At 40.5% G+C, this 24,708-nt stretch overlaps 1 protein-coding gene across 1 annotated transcript in view; it reads right to left on the minus strand.

Moving 5' to 3' along the window:
* Positions 1–22,591, minus strand: part of zmp:0000001114 (suppressor of tumorigenicity 14 protein homolog) — a 27,615-nt gene extending 5,024 nt beyond the window's left edge. The window contains exons 1-17 of the mRNA XM_017426526.2: positions 22,537–22,591; positions 22,337–22,432; positions 14,034–14,181; positions 13,020–13,180; positions 10,923–10,993; positions 10,372–10,544; positions 9,627–9,662; positions 9,039–9,273; positions 7,104–7,243; positions 6,839–6,942; positions 6,364–6,473; positions 4,415–4,545; positions 3,911–4,015; positions 3,150–3,257; positions 2,250–2,363; positions 1,595–1,714; positions 896–1,079 (exon numbers count right to left, since the gene is read on the minus strand). Coding sequence (XP_017282015.1) covers positions 896–1,079; positions 1,595–1,714; positions 2,250–2,363; positions 3,150–3,257; positions 3,911–4,015; positions 4,415–4,545; positions 6,364–6,473; positions 6,839–6,942; positions 7,104–7,243; positions 9,039–9,273; positions 9,627–9,662; positions 10,372–10,544; positions 10,923–10,993; positions 13,020–13,180; positions 14,034–14,181; positions 22,337–22,363 — 1,967 coding nt within the window. The 5' untranslated portion in view covers positions 22,364–22,432; positions 22,537–22,591. The remainder of the gene's footprint in view (positions 1–895; positions 1,080–1,594; positions 1,715–2,249; positions 2,364–3,149; positions 3,258–3,910; positions 4,016–4,414; positions 4,546–6,363; positions 6,474–6,838; positions 6,943–7,103; positions 7,244–9,038; positions 9,274–9,626; positions 9,663–10,371; positions 10,545–10,922; positions 10,994–13,019; positions 13,181–14,033; positions 14,182–22,336; positions 22,433–22,536) is intronic.
* Between the last annotated feature and the right edge of the window lie 2,117 nt (positions 22,592–24,708).

A 24,708-nucleotide genomic window follows, 5' to 3' on the forward strand; every position in this document is an offset into this window, starting at 1 on the left:
TCTTACCATAAAACAAGCTTTGACGTATTTTCTCCGGTAAAGTTTTGAAAAATAAGGGGGGGAACAGGTCTTATAAACGCTAAACGTCCTACAGGCTTGTGCCTTGGGAGACCTCCATCTTTGTAAGTATTGGTGTGTTCAGGAAGCACTTGTGCATTTATTTGTACATTATAATGTTGCTTTTGTTGTTTTAATTCATGTAAATACACTGGTGTGATACCTTAGTATACGTCTTGGTCCAAAACATATACTAAGGTATCACATAATAGACATATACCAAAACCTTTGGTATATGTCTATTTTGAATTTATAGCCCCCACTGGAGAAAACTCCACCAGCCGCCACTGGTTTGCATGAACCACAGTGAGCAACTTAGAGGTTAGAGTTGTTTGGTCTTGGTCCCGCTCTGACTAGCCGTTAGCTCATCAGCACGGTCAAACTTAAACTCAATTTCTCCAAACTGAGGTCACTGAAAAAACGTCTATGACAAGAAAGATAACAGTTTGCAGCCACTCATAACCTAAGAAAAATGATCTGACATGTCCGTATAAGGTTTTAGTCTTATCAGTTCAACAAAAAGAACTCTTGAATTAACCATGACATGTGATTAAAACATATTTACAGATTTTTTAGGAACAAGCATTTATCACCAGCATCTCTGAATGAGTCGCTGATTTAAATCCTGACAAAAGTAGCTCAGGCTGAACAGTGTGTTTAGAGCACCACCAGCAGGACTCACAAATGAACACAGACAAGAGGCTGAACCGTTCACAATTTGTGGAACAAAACCTTTAGAAACAGTAACAGTTTTCTGAGAATATTTTATTTCATTCAGAATAGTCTCTTTTTTTGGTTGTTTGTTTTGCACATGTCTGTCAAGTCATATGGAACTTACTCAGGGGACCGAGGGACTTTAAAGCAGTGGGAGGCCGAAAGGAGCCAGCGCTCAGAGAGGATCGAGGCGCCGCAGACGTGTCCAGATGTCTTGTAGTGAAGGCTGACCTGCCAGGGCCACTCCCCGTGTTCAGCATTCTCCCCTCCCACAATGCGATTCAGCTTGTAGGGCCTGGTGCCGCAGGCTGTAATTCAGCAGAGAACGCGTTTTTAAAGAGAGGGTGGGGTGGGGGGGACGCTAGAGTGAAAAATGCAAAGTAAGACCGATCAGAGAAACAAATCGGAAAATGAGAGCAACTTTTCCTGAGGTGCTCATGACACAAATATTGGCTGCGAGGCTTTGGAATCCTAATAAGACACATTGGCATATTGACAAATAATAATAATAAAAAAAAAAAAATAGAAGAAAATGAAATACAGACACGCCCGGAGGCTTAAATGAAGGAAGAAAAAAAAAAATTTTCAGACATGGCAAGAGCAGCCTTCAAAGAAGCATGAAATAAATAAACAGCAAAGGCCTTTGGGCTTTTTTTTTCCCCCACCCCCTAACAGGCGTGTGGCTCAACTTCACTTCTATAATCGAGTTTGAATGACTGACAAGATTAAGTCCACTTTCAGCTACTTTTTAAAAAAAAACAAAAACAGGTGAATCTTGTCATTGCAAAAACAACAACAAAAAAAAGATGAATAAATTTCTCACCACAGCTGGCCTCGTCTGATTTGTCGGAGCAGTCGTCGACATGGTCGCATTCGGCGTTCACCTTGTTGACACATTCACCATTTGCACACTTGAAGCTGAAGTCCAAGCACATATCCGGGGCTGTGGAGGTGGAGGTGGCGCGGGTGCGGGGTGTGGAAGACAGGTTTCAAAGTGAAAACACACATTTAACCAGTAAAATACTGTGCAATCAGCGAGGCTTCAAAGTGAGGCTTGAATGCACAATGCACAGTGATTGAGGAGCAGATTGCATTGATTGGGCGTATTGATTGGGATTAAGGTCTAATATCCCTCTTTATTCATAGAAGTGAAAATCAAAAGGAAATGCATTCGTGCCCTCTGTGTGCGTCTGTGACTGGGAGACTGAATCAGGGGGGAACTGATGAAGAGTAAGAGAGGAGAGGAGAAGAACATGAAACAAGGTGGCCAAAAAAAGAAAAAAAAAACTGTGCAAAAAGAAAAATACTTTGAGCTGAGCTGAACTCTCGAGTAGAACATCTTTGTTAAACCTACAACTTTGCTGTGCTGGAAATTACTTAATGGTCTGTGTAACATGATTTAAGTTTTAAAAAAACATTAAAAATCAGAAGATTTTCAAGCAGGCACAGACTGGCTGGAAATAAGCATTACCACTTACAGGTTTTACAAGAGGCCTCATCACTTCCATCTGCACAGTCCTTCTTTTTGTCGCAGATAACATCTTTAGGCAGACAAGCACCACTCCCACAGCGCCACTCATTTGGCTCACAACCTGCAGCCGAAAAGACACATTGATTTATTATATATATATATATATATATATATATATATATATATATATATACACACACACACACACACAATCTTACTTCGGACTGGACTGGCAAGCCAATGGCTAGTCCAAGCAAGGCCAAGATTAAAGTGGATTTTTGCCGTCTTAAACCAACTCATATTCTGTTTATTTGCAAATGCGGTTAGCAGCAGCAACTAGCTGTAGCACTTCCAGCACAGATGTAGCGCTTCTGGCTGTTTTTTTGTTTTTTTTTTGAAGAAAAACATACAATAATTATAATAAATGCTTAACTTATATAAAGGAAGATTCTCACTTTAAAAAAAAGTTCATTGTGAGTAGACTGGATGTAGCAGCTGCTGCTGCATCTTCATTTTCTTGCTTGGTAATTGATCACTTCTACAGACACATGACTCATCATCATTTTTATTTTTTTAAAGAAAAAAAACTGTGCAAAATTGGTTGGTTGGTTAATCAGTCGGTCTCTCTCCCTCCTGTTTTTGTAATAACTTTGCTGGAATAATCATGTAATGGAAAACTGACAGCAATCTAAGATAAAGTAAAATTTGCTAAAAATGGTAAATTTTGTTCTTGGCCTCGCTCAGACTAGCAGTTAGCTCGTCAGTCTAAAAGCATTTTTTAATTTGAGGCCATTCAAAGAGTTGTTTACCACAGACCAGACTTCAAAACAAAACAACAAAAAAGCCCAATTACAAGGAATAGGCTCCGTTTGCCTAAATCAGATTTCCATGTGATGGGAACACTTACTGCATTGTTTCTCGTCGCTCCCGTCTCCACAGTCGTTGACTCGATCACACACCCAGAGCTTTGGTTTGCACAAACCATTATCACAAGAAAACTGATCCTTATCACACTCTGAAAAAAAAAAAACACACACACAAATAAGCAACCTGTACAAATAAGTGCTTTCCAACTTAAATCACTGGATCAGCAGCATCAGACAGTAGTTACAGTCCAGACAGTTAAAATCTGCATATTTTGCAAAACATCAACATCTTATAAACAACCAGAGCTCACTACATAATGTCCTCTGAGTGGTTAATTTAATAAGTGTATGGAGGGGTAGGGGGGGTTAAAAAGACACGTTTTAGTAAGTTGCTGCACCATTTCTTGGCCATTAGCACAGAATGATTTCCAAGAGTCTAGTAACCTCACACTGAATAGTGGATAAGATATGATCATGCTCATAAAAACCACAGCTTGTCATTTTTATGCTCCTCAGATTTTGTTATCTCAGGACAGATGCAGGCTAAGTGTCCCCCCCATCCTCCCATCCCCCCTCCGCTTCCAGCCTTTTTGCTGAGCTAAGCTAACCGACTGCTGGCAACATTTAGCAGAATGATATGAGAGTGGTATCAGTCTTCTTATCAAACTCTCAGCAAAAACACAAATAGGAGTACTTTTTATCTTTCCCCCCCCAAAAAAAATGGAAAATCATTCCCCCAAAGAAATGATTGAAAACGTAGAGATCAGTTCTGGGGCGGATGAACGTGTTTGGGTCCACTTACTGCAGTTTGCTTCGTCGCTCATGTCGCCGCAGTCGTTCCAGCCGTCGCACTGGAGTGATTTGGAGATGCACATGCCGTTGTTACAGGCAAACTTCTCTGGGCAAGCTGCTCACGTAAGAGAAAAAAAAGATCAATTAATAAAAGACAAATTTAGTACAAGCGGGGGTGACAGTTTGTTCACATCACTGCAATTATAAACCAATTTTTGGTCAAACATGGGGAGAACATTCAAAGCAGAAGGTATTAAAAGCAGCATCCTCCTGTCTGACAGCTCAAATAAAAGCAGGTTGAATAAACAAGCTCTCTGCTGATTAGTGGAACTTGTGAGCTTCACTGCCGCAGCTTCTCAGCCTGTATCATCAAACTGCTCTGTTTGACTGTTTCTGACACAGTTGCACCCCTCCTGTGCGCTATAACGACAGAGTCACTGTCATGTTGGAGCGTTTCATCCGTCTTACAAACTGCTGTGTATGTTTGGGTGAGAGGAGAAAAAAAAAAACTCACGGTTTTTAGGGTCGTAGGCGATGTACTCTGCACTGAAGCCTTTGTCTGTGAAGGACTCATCAGAGTGGAAGACCACTTCCAGGACATTCGACTCACTGATCATGACCAAGTTGGTGCGTTCTCCACAATACCTGGGACACGAAAGAAACTAGTTTTAACCCAAGCAGTTTTCAGGAGGTTTTTGTTGTTGTCGTTGCTGTGAGCAGAAGGCGGTCAGGATAAGGAGCCAAATGGTAAACCAAACACATAAAAAAAGGAAAAAAAGATAAGTACAGAAAAGAGGAAATTGACTTATACCTGTTGAGAACAAATCTGTCATGCTTACTGATCAAAGCTGGAATTTTTCTTTAACACATATAAATTGTTATTTAACAAGATAACGCAATGCTTGCTGAGACAAACTAAAATGATGTGAAATATTTGACGCTAAAGAAATTTCAGCTGGTGCCATTTTATGCATTTGTTCTGAACTTTGCTGTCCCCAAACTGGATTTTTTTGCATGCTCGTGTAACGACCGAGTCGTTCCTTCCTTTGTGGTTGTAGCTGTGAGCTGCTTGTGAAGAAAACCTGAACTGAAACGTTTTCACATTACTTAGCTTATTTTTTCAGACAGGCACTTTCGCAAGTCAGTTTTTACGAAATGGCCGCAAAGACCAGTCCGTCTTTAAGCTGCCTCTGACCGTTCATAAATCACTAATCGATCTGGCCGCGTCCTGCTGAGAGGAGAGTTTTCAGAAATGAAGCGAGCTTTGCAGAACCACAAACGGTGTGGAGAGAAACTCGGCTCATGGAGCACTACACGTTAAATGTGCGACGGACATCTCACTCATACTATTTTCAGAATTAACCCAGTTTAGTGATGCTCTTTAAGGTTAATGTGTGTGAGTGAGTTTTTTTTTTTACTAAATGCAAAGTTGCTGTGCAACACCATCCGTCTTCTCCTCGGTAATTAATCCGTTTGTTGTTGTTTAGGCTTTTAAACCCCGTGGGTGGGTGGTGGTGCAGACAGTCTGTCAGCTATGTCACATGACTGAGCCACAAAGCTGGCACGTCATTTAACATGTCGACCGTTGCGGGTCTGTTACTACCTCACTTAGTAGCGCAAAGGCAAATCAGCAGTGGGTTGGCTTCAACCACCCAAGCTGCCTTGGTCCATTCAGAAATCCCACTGAAGCAGACGGAAAGCATCGAAGTCCCAGCTTGAAGTGTTTTGTGAAAGTGCCCGATACTCGACTGGTTTGTGCATAATCAGGCAGATTTAGGCCCCACCCACAGAGCTTCAAAAGCTTTTTTTTAAAGAAATAATTTTGTCTCCTCACCAAAAACTCAGTTTGTGAGTGGACGGGAATTGCTAATGTAGTAAAACGTATCCATTTTTAAAAATATCCAGAGCAGAGTGGACAGGGTCTTAATCGTGCGCGTTCTGTGAAAACATCTGAATCGAAACATTCTTGAAAGAAATATCTGTTAATGTCCTTATTCGTAGGCATAACTGGGTTATTTTCTTTTGTTTTTAATTGTTGCATCCATCAAAAATACCAGAGTAGTGCCAACAGTACATATGATGCCTGTCAGTCCAAAGCATGAACTCCCTCAAACAACAAACCTGAATACGTGTGTCTAGTTGGAGAACGGGCAAGGTTTTCACAAAGGGGTCACCTGTGACTTTGACCTTTGACCCCTGACCGTGAAATCAATAGGGATTCTCCTTGACCCATGCTTCTTCCAAAAAAAACAAAAAAAAAACAAAACAGAACTTTCATTTCAAGAGCTTTTTTTTTTAGTTTATGTTCTTTTAGTTATTTTAATTAAATATTTCAATGTAACTTTTTTGAGAACATAAGCACAGGTCCTCTCTTCCCCAGGTCCACAGTTTTATGTGTTGTACTTTGTTTCATGTCCCGCCTGCCACTGAAGAACATTTACAGAGGAATAAATGAAGTCTCACTTGGTTCCCATAATTTCCACGTAGTCTTTGTGACACCTATTGATGTCCACCCCCGGCTCTTTCATGCGGAACATGTTGAACTTCACCTGGACCTTTTGCCCTGCAGGGACCTACAGCACAGAAGAACCAGTGACATATTAATAATAGTCCTTTTTAACCAAGCATGTCCTGTACACACAAGCACCTGTCACGTGCAAAGGCGAACATACGAGCTTCAACATGTCAACGGTGGTTACGCGTGTGCACATGCAGGTGCATCCACTTGCGCACATACAACACACAAACAACTCGCACACAGAGCACTGCAGCTCTGAGCTGCAGCAGCAGTCTGACAGATGAAGATAGAAGAGGTACTGAACAGCTTGGCTCCGACAGTGCTGTCTCAGCACTCCTCTCATAGCAGGCTAAGGATGGTGGAGCGAGGGGAAAGTGGTGGGGTAAATCAGAGAAGTGAGGCAGGAAAAGTGTCGCAAACCTGAATTTTCCACTTGCAGTCCACAGCAGGCGGATAGAAAATGGGGTGAAGAGGTGACATGAAGGTTCCATTTTTGCCAGAGAGGTCACCGCCACACTTCCGAACTAAAATGGATCATTTAAAAAAAACAAAAACATTCATGCATAACATATATCAAATAGGATGAAGCGCAAAGAAAACTCAAATCATTCAAACAAGTTACAGAACTCCTACAGAATTCTGATGAAACCTGGGTGTCAAGTACTGTGAATGAATACTAATTTACCTTCAGTCTTAGGGATGGCTCTATATTCAGCACTAAAGCCTGGCTTCTGGACATCAGTGTCAGCAATAAAGGTAACCAGCAGGATGTTACCAGATGACATCACCATCAGGGGGTTGGAGGGAGGCCTTTGACCACATTGTCTGGGCGGGGGGGGACAAGAATGAGCAGTCAAGCAAGCTGGTAAACACATCATCAATTTTAAAAAATCAGAAATAAATGGGTCCCTAATGAGTTTCAACGAGCAATCCCAGGAAGAATTTGCTAAATGTTTGACATCTTTTATACAGATGTATTTCTCTTTAGTTAGGCGGTTAAAAAAAACAAAAAAAACAGCAAATGAACGTAAACAGGAAGGAAAAATGATTTTAGAGAAAAATCAATGAATAAACACTCAGCGGAGAAAAGCAATAAATAATGGAGAGAGGTGCCAGCACTTAGGAGAAAGTGCTTAAGTGGAATTTCTAAAGTTAAATATTAGTTACATTAACAACAACAAAAAAGTTTCTATCAATGCTGGCGGCGGAGCTATGAAGGTGGGAACAATGATGCAAGAGCAGTAATACATCTACCCCCAGTCGGATAATGTCATTATGGAGTACGATATTGTGCCGCTCATAAACCTTGTGTCACCTTGAATAAAGCTGATTGCTCAATAGCTTTAGAAACATTTTATGCATCAGGTTGTAACATATTTGTTTGGCATTGGTTTTTGAGTTTCAAATTGCCCAGAGCTATAAATGATGTTGCATTCAAAAGCCCGTAGAGTCATTAAAAAAAGAAAAACAAACAAACAAAAAAAAACTCCCCCACAGACAAAATGCAATTACACACAGTGGTGTAGTCCAATTCCAGCTGGCACCTTTACCACATTTGAAAGGAGAGGTCTTTTCGAGTCAACTCAATCTCACTGAGGTCTCAAAAGCTGACAATAAAAGGAAGACACAGCGCAAAAGGCTTCAGAGGCAATAAATAAATAAATAAGGTTGTAATCACAAATCTAGAGAAAGGAATGAAGTGAAACATGTTCCTCCCACATAAAAACAGCTTTTAGTGCAAGATCCCTCTGCAATGTTTCAGTCAAACATAAAGTGAATCCTGGAGGTTCTGTCTCTCTCTCTCTCTCTCTCTCTCTCTCTCTGATCTACCAGGCAAAATTAATGAGACAAATGTTGGTTGAAGTCCATCAAACGAAACTTGCTCTGAATGTTTAAAACAAAATGGGGATGTAATTTCTGCCACAATTTGAGGCACTAAAGCAGAATGAGGGAAATCCTCTTTCATTGACATTTCTCTCGTGGGCAGAAGTGCAGTGAATGCTGAACAGAATCCCGCTGCTGAATAACAGAATTTAAAACTCTGAACAGCACGTCAAGGTGATAGTTCAGATCTTTGAAGTGGGGTTCTGTAGAGAGCCAACCTAATAACCTTTTTATGAACAGTTAATATCTTAACTATTGTAGATAGTTCTTTGAATTACCTCAGTTTGGAGAGAAATAGAGTTTAATTCTGACCAAATTGACTTGCTTACTTTTCATAAAAAAACATTTATGGTTATTTGAAACCACACTTAGTGACAGCAACAGCTAGCTGTAGCACTTCCGGAGAAGCATGCAGCAATTCTTGCAAGAATGTATTATTTTTGTTAAAATAACCATCTAATTCAAAACTAACGGGACAGTAAAGGTTTATAAAACATCATTTGCAGCAACCTACTGGTCTTCAGCTTGCTTGGACTAGCCCTTAGCTCATCAGTGCAGTCAGAAATAAATCCTCTCTCTCCAAACTGAGGTTGATCAAACAGCTAACGACAACAGGTAAAACATTATTTGCTCAGTACCCCAGTATAAAAAAACTGAACTATTACTTTAAGATTAAACATAATGAAAGAATCATTCTTTCCCGTTTACCATGAACACGCTTCCCAAACCGACTTACTCTGTAATGGTCTGAGAATCGTCTGGACTCAAGGAGTCAAAGATGGAGACAAAGTCGTTGGAGCAGTCATCTTCAATGTCGAAAACTGTGAAACTGACAAAGATGGCGTTCTCCTCTGAGGCCCGGATTTGCCACTGACACCGAGACTGGGACGGGTAGCGTTCAGGATACCCCGGGGATGCAAACGTTTGTGTTTGTTCTCCCTCAGCAGCTTCCAGGCGGTGGAAGCAGTCCTCTGAGAAAGAGAACAAGATCGCTTGAACAAACCTTTTTTTTTTTTTTTATAGCTATCAAAAAAAAATTATCACAGGTTCTTCCATTTACTTCAGAAAAGTTCAGCTACTATGACAATTTAATGTGATTTATTTTTATCATAAGGCTAAAAAAAAAAAACATTGCATCAAAGAAAAGTGTCAGCACAGCGACCAAGTTATCTCCCCAATTCACAGATCACAATCTCTGACATGACCAGCACCTGTACATTACAGGACAGGACAGTCATTTGTTACAGACTGGCAGGAGGGTGAGCATCTAGCCAGCTGGAAAATTACAGCAGCGAGTGATTGAAATGAGACATATTGTACTCACCAGCACGGGGGCTCCTGGCCATACGAGAATCTGTGACTGGAGACAGAGACGTGGGGCGGGGGTGACAGGGAAACAGGAGGAAAGGTAAGAAGGGGTCACCAGAGTCGGGAGGCTGATCGAAATTGATGTATGAGCCTAAAATATTTGGGTTGCACATTTTCTGTCCCATTTCCCTGCGGTTAAGGGAACCGGTGACGGCGTGTAACTCTTTCTACTCCATCTCACCTTGCCCTACAGCAGCAACTCGTACATCTCTGTCTAACTATCTGGGACAGCAACATCAAATCATACCCGCAGAAATCATTTTAAAGAGGACCAAAACCACTGAGTCACATGGCCAGCCCTTGGCTGACGGCCAGCGCGTCGACAAATGCAACGTGAATGCTGAGAAGACAGAAGGAAGAAAAATGGCTGTCTCAAGGCAGGACCAGGGCCTGGCTAATATCATTAGAGGATCCAAACAGCATAAAATGTGCAATCTCAGATGCTGCACAAGCTGAGAGGTCTGGCTTATCTGTTATCATCTTATCAGCACAACTCACAGCAAGCCACTATGATGTGGATACAAGGCAAGCAGCAAAGCAATGCTTACAGGACATGGTAATGACCTTATTTAGCTTTATTTTTGTAATATGCTCTCTTTCCTTATTGCTAGATATGATATATTGAAGCCAGACGTAGCTAACATTTAATTTTATCTATCTGTCTCTCCGTTATTGTGACTGTAGATACAGGGGGTACTTACGCGAAGCAGTAATTTCAGAAACCTTGACGTTTTGGAGGTCCATCCTGGTGACCGACTCCCTGATGCCGTTCTCCAGTGCTTCCAACACGCGCTCCTCTGAGAACTCCGGCACAAGCTCCAGTTCACTGACTGGAATGTTGAACTGGGACCAGTAATAGGCTATCACACCTTCACTGGTGTAATCAGAGATGAAAAAAAAATAATAAACAAATAAAATAAGGGGGAAACGACAGAAAACTGTTCACTAACAAGCTTCAACATGTAGAAGGTCAATGTGTAGAAGTCAAATTGAATAAACCTAAAGATTGAAATTCTGCCAAATCTGCCATCCAAAGTTTGTTTACATTTTTAAAAAAAAAAGTACTGTGCGACTAGATGAAGACAAAAACATTGTGAGTTACTATATCTCTGAAAGAAAACATTTTATTATAGGAAATTCTTAACCTTTTATTTTTATATATAAATAAAATACCTCTTCATCAAAATTGCAGCTAATGTTTTGGTATAGATTTATATAAATCAAAAAGTGGATTTTTAGATCTTATAAATACCTGAAGGCAGTGACAACAGATTTACTGTAATGTTGTGAGAGAAGAGGGTCTGTCTTGTAGTACTCTCCCAGCTGTGTAAAGAAAAATAAAAAGCGTATTATTGAACAGGACCTGTGTTCAAACAACATGCACTCACTGTCGACAGAAGTTAAGCACCCAGGTGGAATGGGTGGAAATCACACTGCACATGCTGAAAGGTCATGTGACTGTATTACAATGATTACAATATCAGATCAAATGGATAAGAAGAGTTGACAGACAACACACTGCATGTTCCATGTTAGTAGAGTGGGACACCCCACTGGAATGGGACAGAAGTGGTGATTTGGTGCAGAACAGAGTTACACAGTCCTCACATCTTGTCCTGCTGTGAGTCAACCCACAGCTGATGTAACTGGCCCTCGAGATCCAGCAGATCAGCAATGGACTGGAGTTGACACCCTCGTTGAGTCCATACATGCTCGACTGGGGAATGATCGGGGAACTGAGACTGAACCAGGGTGCTGTCTCAGGATGTCACTGACGGAGCATTGTGACATCAGGCTCCACCAAATCACTGCCAGAGGTGACCTGAGGTCATACCCTATGGCTCCTCACACCATGATGCCAGGTGTCTGAGTCTCTCCACGACACCGGCAGGTTTATCCTCTCACCTCGGTGATGTCACATGTGCACACAATGGTCAGCTTATGGTGACACAAAACTGAGATTCATCAGACCAAGCACCACTCCAAACTCAGCAGTCTCTGCTGGTAATGGCAGCTTCGGCACAGGGTGGCAAACCCGTACAGAGCAGGATGTCACGAGGCGTTTGTAAAGAGCTGCTTAGCACACAGTCTGGTGATCCTCCCTTGGTGTGGTCTGTCTTGAAAAAACAGAACCTTCACAACACATGTGGGTGTCCTTAGATTATCCAATGGTTTCAACATTGGGAGAACTGTACATCACATGTGCCAGCCAGTTGCACAATGTGACCACCCAGCCTCATACAAATCCACCACTGATGCCCTCCGGTACCTTTTCTAGATGCTCCAGCTCCTTGCAAATTGAATTATTTACAAACCAATCACTGATCTGCATGGGCAATTACACATGCAGAGCATTCCTTCAAGTGCATATGAATGCAATTTGTATTTTTGCTTGTTTAATAGATATTTATTGTGTGTTCATTTCAGTACTTTTATTACTTCTTGTTGTGTACTGTGGTGTATCCTTGTGCTCCTGGAGCTCGAGTTATTCTATTCTATGCAAAAATCTGCAACAGAAAACCTGGGTTTCAGCTTATTTTACAAGATCAGTAAATACACTGTGAGGGGGGTGGGGGAAAAAAAGAAACTGTATCAAAGAAACATCACAATGAGAAGAAACATTTCCAGCAAACCGAAGATTTGAATGATGATTTATTAATAAACTTTAGAGTCTGTTTGGATCCTTCGAGCCAGAAACATGAAATACAAACCCAGCCAGATGAGAAAGTTTTTGAACTTCACTAACAGGTGGTGATAAAGTGCAAAGTAAACTCAAGGGGCAATTATTTAAGGCAAAAAACTAGTTACTTTTTCTATCTACTGTTGACTTGACGCCAAGCTCCACGTGTTCTGCCTCTCATGTTAAGAACAGTCCATAATAGTCTGTATTAGTTTTTTAGATGCTGCGTACAAATGCAAACTTTGTAGATCAAAAAGCTTTCTCCCAATTATCAAGTCATCTTCCCACAATTTCGTCTTCAATTCCCCCGCTCTACGGCCTCACTAATCTGTGATATTTTATACTGCGTTGGAAGTGTTTGAGTGAGGGCGTTTTGTTACCAACATGCTCCTAAGTGGTGCTACAAACATCTCCTCTGCCTCCAGTATTTTGGAGGGAATTACTTAGGGAATGCGCAAGGTTTTATTCTTCCACCCACTCAGATGTGCCTAAAGCAGTTTGTGTGCACTGGGAGGGACATTTAAAAAGCACTTGTGAACAGAATTCACAGCTTATCCTCAGCAAGAGGGGAGAACCGAGTGTCCTCTGTTGAAAATAGTTAGCAGGAACAATGTATATGCGAGAACAAAAATAGAAAAGGCTATTATTTTGCGGGGCTTTTGTACTTACATCAGCCTCCAATTTTTCTGCGAAGTCCCGGAACTCCTGGCTGTCGGTGTCCTCCAGCTTTTGGTCATACGACACAGCAACCAGCTTCATGTGGCCACTGAACAACCGTTCCGCTGGGATGCGCTGCTTACTGAGGGTGCTTTCATAATCACCATCTTTAACTTGGATGAAAAAGATGCATGAGAAGTCAACTGTTCGATTGACAAAACACCGCAAGATGCTTGCCTCTGATGAAAGAGGAAACTTCTGAGCAGTCCTCGAAGCACGTCCCCGGCTGTACAGCATAGCCTCACACTGTGAAGACAGTTTGCCTCTCTCGGCAATTAAAACAGCCACTTCAATCAAGATGGTGTTTATTGAGACCTCAAAGGCCTTTTTAACAGGCGCCGCGTGTGTGTAAATGACAAGAAAACTGTGTCATGGCTCATGACATTTTTCTCCTTTGCATTATTAAAAGCAGACTGTCAGAGCTGTCAAACAGGCCAACGCTAATGGGAAATTAAAGTCCAAACACGCCACTCTTACACTTTTATATCAAAGAGCTCTGCCTTCACAGCAAGTGTAAATGATCCACTTTACAGTCTATGATGTTATGGCTGTTTCGACAGTAAGTGATGGCAGCAATGCAAACACATGAATTTCACTTCATATCTAGAATATCTCTGGATGTCGTAGACCAGTGGTCTCCAATCCTGGTCCTCGAGGACCACTATCCTGCATGTGTTACTTGTTTCCCTGCTCCAACACACCTGTTTCAGTGGTTAAATGACCTCTTCTTGTTCTGCAGAAGCCTGATAATCACCCATTGATTCCCATTGATCAGGTGTGTTGGAGCAGAGGAACAAGTAAAACATGCAGGATAGTGGCCCTCCAGGACCAGGGTTGGAGTCCACTGTCGTAGACTGTCCAGCGTGAGGTTATTGTCGTCATGTTTAATTTACCCAAAGATCTTAAAAGTGCTCTGCACCAGTCTGCTTCATATGATAAACTTGAATAAAATTTGTCAATACTTACAGACAAAAAACCAGATGAGGAACGCTGCAAGAGCTGCAAGGATGAAAAGCGTCACAAAAACACCAATTAGGACTATGGTTTTTTTCTTCCCCGGGACCTTCTCCTTGCTGGTTAGGAATGTGACTCGCTCATGTCGAACATTCTGGCCCTGTTGTAGAAGGGGGGAAAAAAAAGAGAGCACAGAATAAACAGCAAGTCTGCCATGCTGTAAATGTAGATGACCGTCAATGTGTAACTTTCTTAAAAAAATATATATAGCAATAATTTTGTAACTTAAATAAATGTATATTTAACAACCCTCAGAAGAACTTGTACACTTAGAAATGGTATATAAAAGAGAATCTTTGCTTACAAAACACTAAATTATGGACTATAGTAAGCTGGTTGTAGCATCTTCATTTTCGTACTTGGTATTTGATAAAGTATGCAAAGGTATGGCCAAGTGACAGTTTTTAAAATGTAGTCAATTTCGGCCAATTATTTACTCTGTCTCCATTTCTAACTGTCTTTCTTAATAAGCTATTGATGTTTGTCAGATTCTTCACGAGTGAAAAGACAACTTACATTAAAAGCAGGAATTAGAGCCTTTCAAATCACAAGAGTTCTCTTTCCTGACTCTGAATTTTACATACATTTACTCTCCCTACAGAAATCACCCCCAACACATAAAAACTGGCAGGTGGTTTAAAAGTTTTTAGCCAATCTTCGACATAAAAATCTAGCCATCGTAATGATGGCATCCCATACCAGCACTCCTCCTCCACGGTGCCCAGGTATAAAAATACCCTGAGTCAAAAAGTGATTCTCATTTGTCATTAAAACGTTTGACAACTATGTCTTCAGATATTTCTAGGACCTGTTTTCCTTGGTTTCCTACATCAAGGTTACAGGTAGGAAATATATATATATTAAAAAAACAACAACATTGTTTTCTATATTATATTCAACAAAATAGGAATTGGACCCGTTTATTTTTCTTGACAAATGCCTCGAGGTGACAAGTTGTGAAATGGAACACTATACTAAAAAAATAAAACTGAAATATTCACATCAGACCATTAATTTTTATTCATTAATTAAAGGACTGTGGATGTGTGTTCATCACTTTAGACCCAGTCTTTACTCATAAAACAAGTTCATGTCTCCTGAATTCAGAAAAATCATGTAAGCCTCACTGTTTGAGACGTAGAGTTGAAAAATGTATTTAAAAAAATTTCAGTATAAATGTATTTTTTTGAATGGGAGAACAGTCACAAGTTGTAACTTATCTAGCTAATGTCCTAACTGAGCATTTATAGGATGTTTTGAGAAATTTGGATTGAATTTTTCTCCATAAATGACTTTAAAAAAAAAAACACTGTGTGAGCACACTGCCCTCATATGTTACTGTGCCTTGCAGGGCCTTAAATACATTTAAAACGTTGCTAAAACTTACACAAGTAGACTATGAAGAGTCTGCTTTAAAACAAAACAACAACAAAAAACCCACACCTTCATGTAATCGAAGAAGACCATTTTACTCCATAAAATCAGTGGTTGTGATGGACACACCTTGTTTGTCTTTCCAGGAAGGGCAGGTTCAGGCAGGATGCTTGTTTGCAACAACCTGCTCAGCAATAGTGGCGGGCCCACTGCACTCGCATATCATTGTTACATGTTATATACGCACTCAGATACACAGCATGAAACCCAAAAGATCAGATAGTAGAACACACAGGCATGGCACTTTAAGAAAGTGCGAGTCGGTGTGGTTTGTGTGCTCGTTGTTGAGCCTTCTTAAGTGGGTGGACTGAGAGAAAGGGTTTCGCCTGGTTAGTAATCAACACACAATGAATTCAGTGCCTGTGGCCCATGAGTGAAGAAGCCCGAGTGCCATTAGGGATGGAGAATCACTTTGGTATTAAATCAATTTGTCAGATGTGCTGCCCCTTAAGATGGGGGCTCAATTACACGAGTCTAGATGATAACTCATGGCAATTAAGGCCTATTCCTGCCCCGCTCGGGCTTCCACACATGCTCTCTAATTGGAATCTGTAACAGCAATCATGGGCCAGAATGAGGGAAATCATTAGATAAGGGGTCAGCAAGTGCCCCAAGGTTCTACTCTATCAATCACCCTGATCACAACCTAATAATACCATTACACTCTCGTCATCATAACCCATTCTTCAATGCCATCACATTTTTGAGCTATAAGACTTTTCTCCCAAATATTCATAATTAGTTATTTGTCTTTAAGTGACAACACCCAGACATAAACTGAAACAAAACTAATAACGTTAAAAAAAACACTTGTAACCCTGCAGTGAGTTACCACGAATCATCGGCATGGTCTAACCGGTCTGACAAGCAGGAACACTGCTGTTAGGTGTGGTTTTTTAAAAAAAAAGGGAGGGGGGGGGGGGCAGCAGCCAACCCTCAAGCAGTAAGTTGTTGTGAGTTTCTGTGAAATTTCTGCATACTTCTATCAACCGATAGAAGTATGCAGAAATGCTCATGCTGGCATTTTCCTGTTTCTGTGTTGTTGTTTTTTTTACTGAATTAAATGATAAACAAACTCCAGACAACAAATGTCTGAGCCTTTTCCACCCTTTAAAATGTGTAACATTTAAACAGCGTTCAAGTTTGAAACTTATTTTCCTTCATGAATAACGACATTTTTAAAAAATAAGCAACAACTTTGTGACTTAGGTGTGTCAGACCCACTATTGTGAAACAACTTAACACTCTGTTTTTTTTGTTTTTTTAATACCCTCCACATTTGTTATTTCATGACCTCAGACTCTCTAATATCGATTTCACACCAAGAGCTTTTCTAGCTTGGGGGAGGAAACCAATGGTACAGTGATTTTTTGAAAAAGCACAACTATGCAGCACCTGTTTGGACATACAGGTGCCACACTGAAACCTTAAAAACAAAAAAGAAAAAAAAGTTAAGGTGTAGCTTCCTGAAAAGTTAACGAAGCAGCTGAATGGATCAACAGTGAAACTAGAGATTTATTAAGCCCATTTATTTACCACAGTTTTTACACAACAATCTCTAGCTGTTATCTCAGTTTTCACACCTGTGCTGCAAATTCCAGGATTTTCACCTTATATGGAAAGGCCTAAAAGTTGTTTACAGACCAGATAGTTAAAAGTACTTTCTGAGACTTATAAAGGCTGTTAGTCTCACTTCAGAACAGGTTTAAGGACCTGCGTGTTTGCTTTTGTGCCGCCAGGAGAACCCTGCGATTGAGCAACACTTGACCAATGATCAGCGTGGACCCGTCAACATTCACCCACGACAATAACAATAAAGGACTGCATAGGTGGAGCCACGTCATGTTGTGGGCAAAGTTTTAAAAACGAAGTTTGAAAAGAGAGCTACAAACGTTTAGGAATTATAAGAGCCAAGACGGCAACATATCAGTCCACTTTGTGCTGCACACCTTTATAAAAAGTACACATCACAGCAGACAATGGTGACAAATAGTAGCTATGTGAATGCAGTTTTATTAGTGCAGATGCTGGAGGAGCGTGCAGTTTTCTCTGCCAAATGCTGTACGTTTATGTATGGGCCAATCACATCACTCAAGAGTTTTTATTGAGCTAAGAAAGCCCCTACTCTGAAGCAGGAGCTTAAAAAATGACCCGTTGAATGTAGATAGAGGGAGTATGAACAGCCACAATACAAGCAGTGTGAAAACAAAAAAATAAGCAAATTACCTCAAATGGTTCCAAGGACTGAACTGATCCCCTGTAGTCCAAAAACATGTCATTTGTTTTTGGGAACTCTCCAGTTCCTATAACTCTTAGAGAGTCCTTAGAACCACGCATCAATCTATATCCATCTATTATCTGCCACTTGTCCGGGAGTTGAATCACGGGGGGCAGCAGCTTAAGCAGGGAAGACCAGACATCTCCCTCCACAGCCACCTCTTTCAAGAGAATTCCAAGGCATTCCCAGGACACTCTCCACCTTATCAGATGCCTGAACCACCTCAACTGGCTCCTCTCAATGTGGAGGAGCAGCGGCTCTACTCCAAGTCCCTCCAGGACAACAGAACTTCTCACCTTATCTCTAAGGGAAGCCCTGCTGCCTTCCAGAGAAAACTTAGAGTCCTTAGAACTCATACCTAAAGTTGTCTTTTTAAGATACTCTCCAACTTGTACCATGCTGACATACCGTCTCAATTTCTACAAGTAAGAATACTGAGCTTCACCAATCTAATTACTCTCACTAGTCCTTTATCTGCCAGGAGAAATCAGACTGTTTAAGTAGATCCTAACCCACTTTAAAGCTGTGGTAACTCAACCACTGACTGATGTTTTTAAGTCTTATTTCAACATGAACAAGACATGTTTTGCCAGGCATTATGTGTTCACAATAAGTGCAGCAGAACAACATTTTTCACCTCAGCTAAAAACACAGCTGCATGACACTGACTCTTGTAAGAGCCGATCACATAAGAATGCAGTCATACAGTGTTGTGAAAGTAGTCATTTAAGGAACTACAAGGTGGCATGACATCAGCCTTATTGTTTGACTTTAATTCTATAGAATCACCTTTTTTTATATTTTACAACCAAGGTCCAAATCTCAACTGAAGGTGACGCAAACATTTTTTTCAGTGTTATTCAATTAAATTTACACAGCTTCCTCGAGAGCCACAAAGGTGGTACAGACTGCTAAAAGAAACCCTTTTGCACATGTATACAGAATTCTCAAGAACACGTAAACGCATCTTCACATCTAACAAGAGGTGGAAAATAAAATCTATTTTTTAATTACGCTGTGAAGATGGAAGATTCTGAATCAATTTTCAAATGTCAGAAATCCGTTTTGTTATTGTTAACATGTGCTGCCACATAAAGAGTCAGCAGGGTGGTGGTGGTGCCAGTTGTCTGAGTAAAGTGGCCAAGGTTTCCTGTAGTTGAAACATGTTGCAGTAAAAATGTGTTTTCACACCTTTCTTTGTATTTTCTTTGCTGAACTCTGAAGAACATACGTGTAAATAATAATTGAAGTTGTCATAACATGACTGTATTTAGCCACGACTATGTAACATGAGAAACACAATAATCGCATTAGCTTTTCTATGGAGTTTTTAATGCTAAGTTAGCATCTGTGCTAACTGTTGGTCAGCAGCCTGTGATTTTTAGATGATCATTTAAGTTTCAAGATAATCTAAACGCATTGACAATCATTTTATAACCGCCTCACAGCCTTCTGAATCATAATTGAATGGACTTACAGAGTTTAAAGAGACAATTTAGATCTTTTGAAGATGGACTTTGTAGAAAGAATATGAACAATTAAAATCTTACCTGTCTTACCAGATAGCTCTGAACAACCTTAGTTTGGAGAAATAAAGTTTAATTCTGAACGTATTGACAGGCTAACAGCTAGTCTTAGCAAAGCCTAGGCCAAAGTGGATCACAGCCGTTTCAAAGTTTCATATCAGTTCACATGAACTCTATTTTGTAGGTTTTACGCTACTGCCAATTTTGCATTGTACAAGTATTTCAACAGACAAATTATGATATTCCTGCTGAAAGTGTCCCCAGGCTGCATAAGTGCTACAGCTAGCTGCTGATGCCACCATTTGCATTTATATATAGCTATAGAATTCTATGTAAATAACCATGTAATGCAAAATGGAAAAAGACAAAAGTTTTTAACATCATGTTTGCATGAACTGCTATAAAATTTCAGAAAACTCTGGCTTTGGTCCTGCTCATTAGCTCATCAATCTGGCCAGAGTTACACCAAAGCTGAGGTCCTTCAAAGAGCTACTATATCTACAACAGATAAGATATTAAGTGTTCCTAACCTTTCCAGAGTACCCCACGGTAAAAAGATCTGAACTATCGCTTTAAGCCTACAGTTTTGTCAAGGATAAGAGATGTTGCCATCAAACCACACTCATTTCACCTGAGTTGCTCGTTGCCCACATGACTAATTTACAAAAATGGATTGAAATACAGGCATTGTGGCACAGGCCAGGCCTGAAGAATTATTTACAGACAGCTCTGCTGAGTCACCACACAGAGAGCCGTTACACTACATTAATCACAGTATATTCACTCCCACTATCAAAACCTGACCTCACCATCTTGTGAGAAATTAATTATTTACAAAGTGAAAAAAAACAATACTTTCTTAGGAGCCACTTCTGCAAAAATATCCACCTGTTTCCGCTTCCAGATGAGGTACTAAAAGCATGGCATAGCACTTTAATACGTGACTTATTTTGGCTATTCATTTTGGGTTTAGTGTTTTGTCTTTTTCAATGAGAAAAACATGTTTTATCTCAAAGTGGATCAGCAACGGCCATCAGCGATAAGCACATGATGAATCAGTGTGTTTTAATTCAGCTACTGTCCAGATGCAAACTAATTTCAAAGCCACATAAACCCTGATTTCACGTTTCCACATCTCAGTAACTTGCGGAATTAAAAGGTTATTTATTTCGCCATCTGAATAAGGTACAACGAATGTTTTCAGAAAGGTTTTCGGAAAGGATTAAGTACAAGGTCCCTGTTTTGGTAAGGTAGAAGGCACAGAATTGAGCTCCAACAATAAAGCACTACTTAAGAAATCTAAAAAAGTAAAAAAACAGGGTTAGAATTTTTGACACTGAAAAACAAACCAAAAAAAAACTTTTTAAAAGCTTGTACATGCCTTCCAAAAAAAAAACAGCAGAAGGTTAAGTAAGTGAAAACTGAACTGCATTTGTGCCGCTTTTCTCCTTGACTACTCAAAGTGCTTTTACGCTACAAGCCACATTCAGATTTGGAGAGCTAAGGGCAGCTTGGAGTTTAATTTGTTGCCCAGGAGACGTTTCAGCGTGGCTGAATCGAACCAACACCCTTTGTGATCAGCAGGGGGCCGCTCTCCCTCCTGAACTGTAGCTGTCCTGAGTGAAAACTCTGGACCTTGGTAATGTTTCACCCCAGGTGTTTCAGGTATACATTTACCAAGATCCAAACAACTCAGGCTCCAACACTTTTAACGTGACAAATAAAGGCCGCCAGCTGCACGGACTTGAGCAGCGCTGATCAAACCTTCGTCACGTTCCTCTCCACGGATTTAAAAAGGTTTGCTTCTCTTATTGATACACTGGTTACAACTTTATAATCTGACTCTGCAGCAGTGACTAAACCACACCACACTGTTACCTGGAAGCACAAAGGAAATCTGACACTCAATGGGGCCAGAGTTTCCAAGAAGCACATTTGGGCTTCTAGGAAAGAGTGAACTGAACTCCACCTATGGGGACAACAGTTTTTTCTCCCCCAAGTTTAAAACACTTCATTGCTTGTTTGTAGCAGGGAATCTTAAAGGCAGGTTTGGTTTGTTTTTTTTTTTTTAAAGAAAAGCTAAAAGCAAACTTCATTGATACACAAACCATAAAAATTAGTCTAGGGTAGGGTTGCAAAACTCCGGGAATTTTCAAAGTTGCTATCCTTCCATGGGGACAAACAGAAATTTGCGGGAATAAACCTGGAATTTACAATGCCGATGGTCGGGCCTTAACAGGGATTTTATATATAGTTGCACTAAATGACTGCACGAAGTCTGTTTTTAAAACTTTACCGTGAATTAATGAAGTCAACTCTGTCTGTTAGCAAAACATCTCATGAATCACTGGGCGGATTTCAATGACACTTTCAGGCAGTCGTCATTGGGAGTACATTTACAAATGATTAACTTTCAGAGTTCCCCCGATTCAAGGTGGCAAACAGAGCTATTCAACATTCAGCCAAGTTAACACAAACATGCTCAAACTCAGTCTGCTTTGCAGAGGTCAATTTAAAATTTGGCCTGGTAGTAGCTGAGAGTCATCCTCAACAAATACTTTGAGGGCTAACACACATGACAAGAGCTCACGATATGGCATGAGATTGCACAAAAACATAATACAAGATTCAATCACACTTCTCAGCATAAGATGATCTTATAAGAAAACTTTCCTAACCTCTCACTTAATGAGTAACGCTGACATCCATTTTAAAACTATCAACTTTAGTCTTTGGCTACAACACACACCAACACACACACACACACACCTGTCCTTGCAAAGATGGAAACATGGCTGTTCAAAGAAAAATGCTTGCAGGAAAAGAGTGTCTGAAATTAGGTTTAGACATAAATGTGAAGATTCTATAGGAAACAGAATAACAGCATAAACTGGAAGCAGGCTGTTGTGTCGAAGAGCTGTTCCTGAGAAGAACTTAAAAACACAAACTCTTGACGAAACTAGCGTCAACGAATACAACAACAAACACATTAGTCACGTCAGGTGAGACCAACTTACGTCAATGTCATATCTGGCACCATTCATCTTCAACTCAGCTGGAATCCCACGGCACACAGGTAAAGCTTTTCTTCCTTCGTTCTCCTTTCAAAAGTGCTTGGAAGTACAATAAAACCGAATATTGTTGTTTTTTTTTGTTTTTTTTTCTACAAGTGAATTAAAGTTTCCTTATGTGGAAGACGAGGGGAACGCTGAAATACCTGAAACCGACGTTTCCTGTCACACGCCCAGAGCTTAAACCCCGCCCAAAATACCTGCTGACATCCTGATTCAGTCTCATCCAAAAAATAAATATATAAATAAATTAAAAACTTTGTTTTTACACTCATACGGTGTCTTTAAGCGGGCTCCTCCCAGGGTGGAAACAGTCATTCAGCTCCCTGCTTCTTCGCTGGGAGGGGGGCCGTTTACTTTTTTATCAAGTCGTTGTTCTTAATTTAGTTCAAATGAAATATCATTATGTCAACTAACACTTCCTGATGTTTTCCTCACACGCGCTCCCACTACTGGCCCTTTGTGAAACTGCAGCCAGGAGTTTGCAAAACTATGTTGCAAAATATGTACACACAGGGCAGTGGTTTTATGAGCGGATGACTCTTTTATATGGACATATGGGTTAAGAAAAACTAAATAAATAACAATAATAAAATAAAATACTGCCTTAGCCAGATAAAAAAGCAAAAAGAAGCATAAGCTTTTTTAATTATCCTCTCACTTCCTTTGTTTGCCCTTTAACCTAGTTTTGCACATTGTTTGCAGTAGTTTTATTGTTGCACATTTGCACACTTTTACACTCCCAAACAAATAAACATACGCACATACATAGCAGTAAATACATGCACACATACATACGTCTAAGCATACACAAATACATGCATCTGTGTTCGTATATATGCATATACACATACTTACATATTCAAAAACGCTCCTATGTGTGCGTACACACACTCTCAATGTGTAGTTAACGTCACATTTACAGTATGGACTGTATTTTGTTACTCTTTATTCATTTTAGCTGCAGAACTAATCACTAAAAAGTTCCCAAAAGGTCATTTATGTGCCCTATGTGTCATATAAAGAACATGATAATGTATATATTGTCGTGATGTTTTACTGTTTGTGTTTAACGCCCACCCATTGGTTGATGCATGTCAAAAACCCGGTCTGCCTGAAATGTTGTGTTAAATAATCACAACACAAGACGACAAAAGAAACACAGTAACTTGGCAAAGAACTAAGCCAGGACACGGTGTACCCTGATAAGGAATTTTTGCTTAACAATAGGTTTTTTTTTTCTTTTCCAAGAGCTCTTATTGAACCTTTGAGTGGTTTCTGACCCCGGCCCAGTCTGACCTGTAGTCACTGAGCAGTCTGTACATCATGGCAGAGCAGGCCTGAGTGTGGAAGCGAGCAGCAAGAAGGTCCAGTACGCCAAAAAATAGTTCCTCTGAATATTTTAAGATGCCAGAAGAAGTTTGGACGCACATTTGCTGTAAAAATCCAAATGACCCCCACGTCTGCCGAGGAGGCTCAGCTTTCATCATAATATCAGTAACAAGTTGGATCGTTTCCCCTTTTATATGACTCGCTTGTTATTAAAGTCCTCGGGCTGAGTGGATTCCAAAGGTTTGCGTGAAACCAGACAGCTCGTGTTATCATCCAGCAGACTTGATGACATTCCCCAAAAAAGAAGCCTCTCGTGCAGGTACAGGATGTTCTGTAAACCCCCATTTTCGCCACCGCACGGGGGTGGAGACGGGTGTCTGTGGAAGGAACAGTTTTTTACTCCTCTCTTCCCTTCAAACGGGCCTCGGGTTCCGGCTTTAAGGTGTGCTTTGACTCATCCTCCTGCAGCATGCCTCTGAAGACTCTCGTTTGGTCAAATCAGTGCGGCAAAAACCCGTCACACTCCCAAAAAGTGTTTTCTGAGGCACTTCCTGTCCCCTGAGACTTCTGTCTGTTCGTATCTGTGCCTTTCTGTGACTCAGTTACCAAACCCTGCTGTATTAACCAAGAGATGTCTTGTCAGTATGAGTGTGTGTGTGTGTGTGTGTGTTTTCTGACTCATCATGTAACTGCTCCAGTTTCTACAACTCGTTTGTCCTCGCCACACACACACTGCTCACTTAGAAACCCTAATTCTGGCCTTGATTTAAAGCAGATAACGCTTTGGCTAAAAAAAAAATCCAAAACCACATCTGTCACTTTCACTCAGCTGTGATGCCACAACACCTGTAGGATATCTTCAACTAGAATCTGGAAGTGCGGCCTTACAGCAGCTGCAAGTAGAAAAGAGTCGCCTGTACAAAAGAAAAAAAAAATCCTGACTAAACATTGAAGCTATTACTTTTTTTTTTTTTTTTTTAACGATG

The sequence above is a fragment of the Kryptolebias marmoratus genome, linkage group LG16 (assembly GCF_001649575.2).
Source record: "Kryptolebias marmoratus isolate JLee-2015 linkage group LG16, ASM164957v2, whole genome shotgun sequence".
Lineage (NCBI taxonomy): Eukaryota > Metazoa > Chordata > Actinopteri > Cyprinodontiformes > Rivulidae > Kryptolebias > Kryptolebias marmoratus.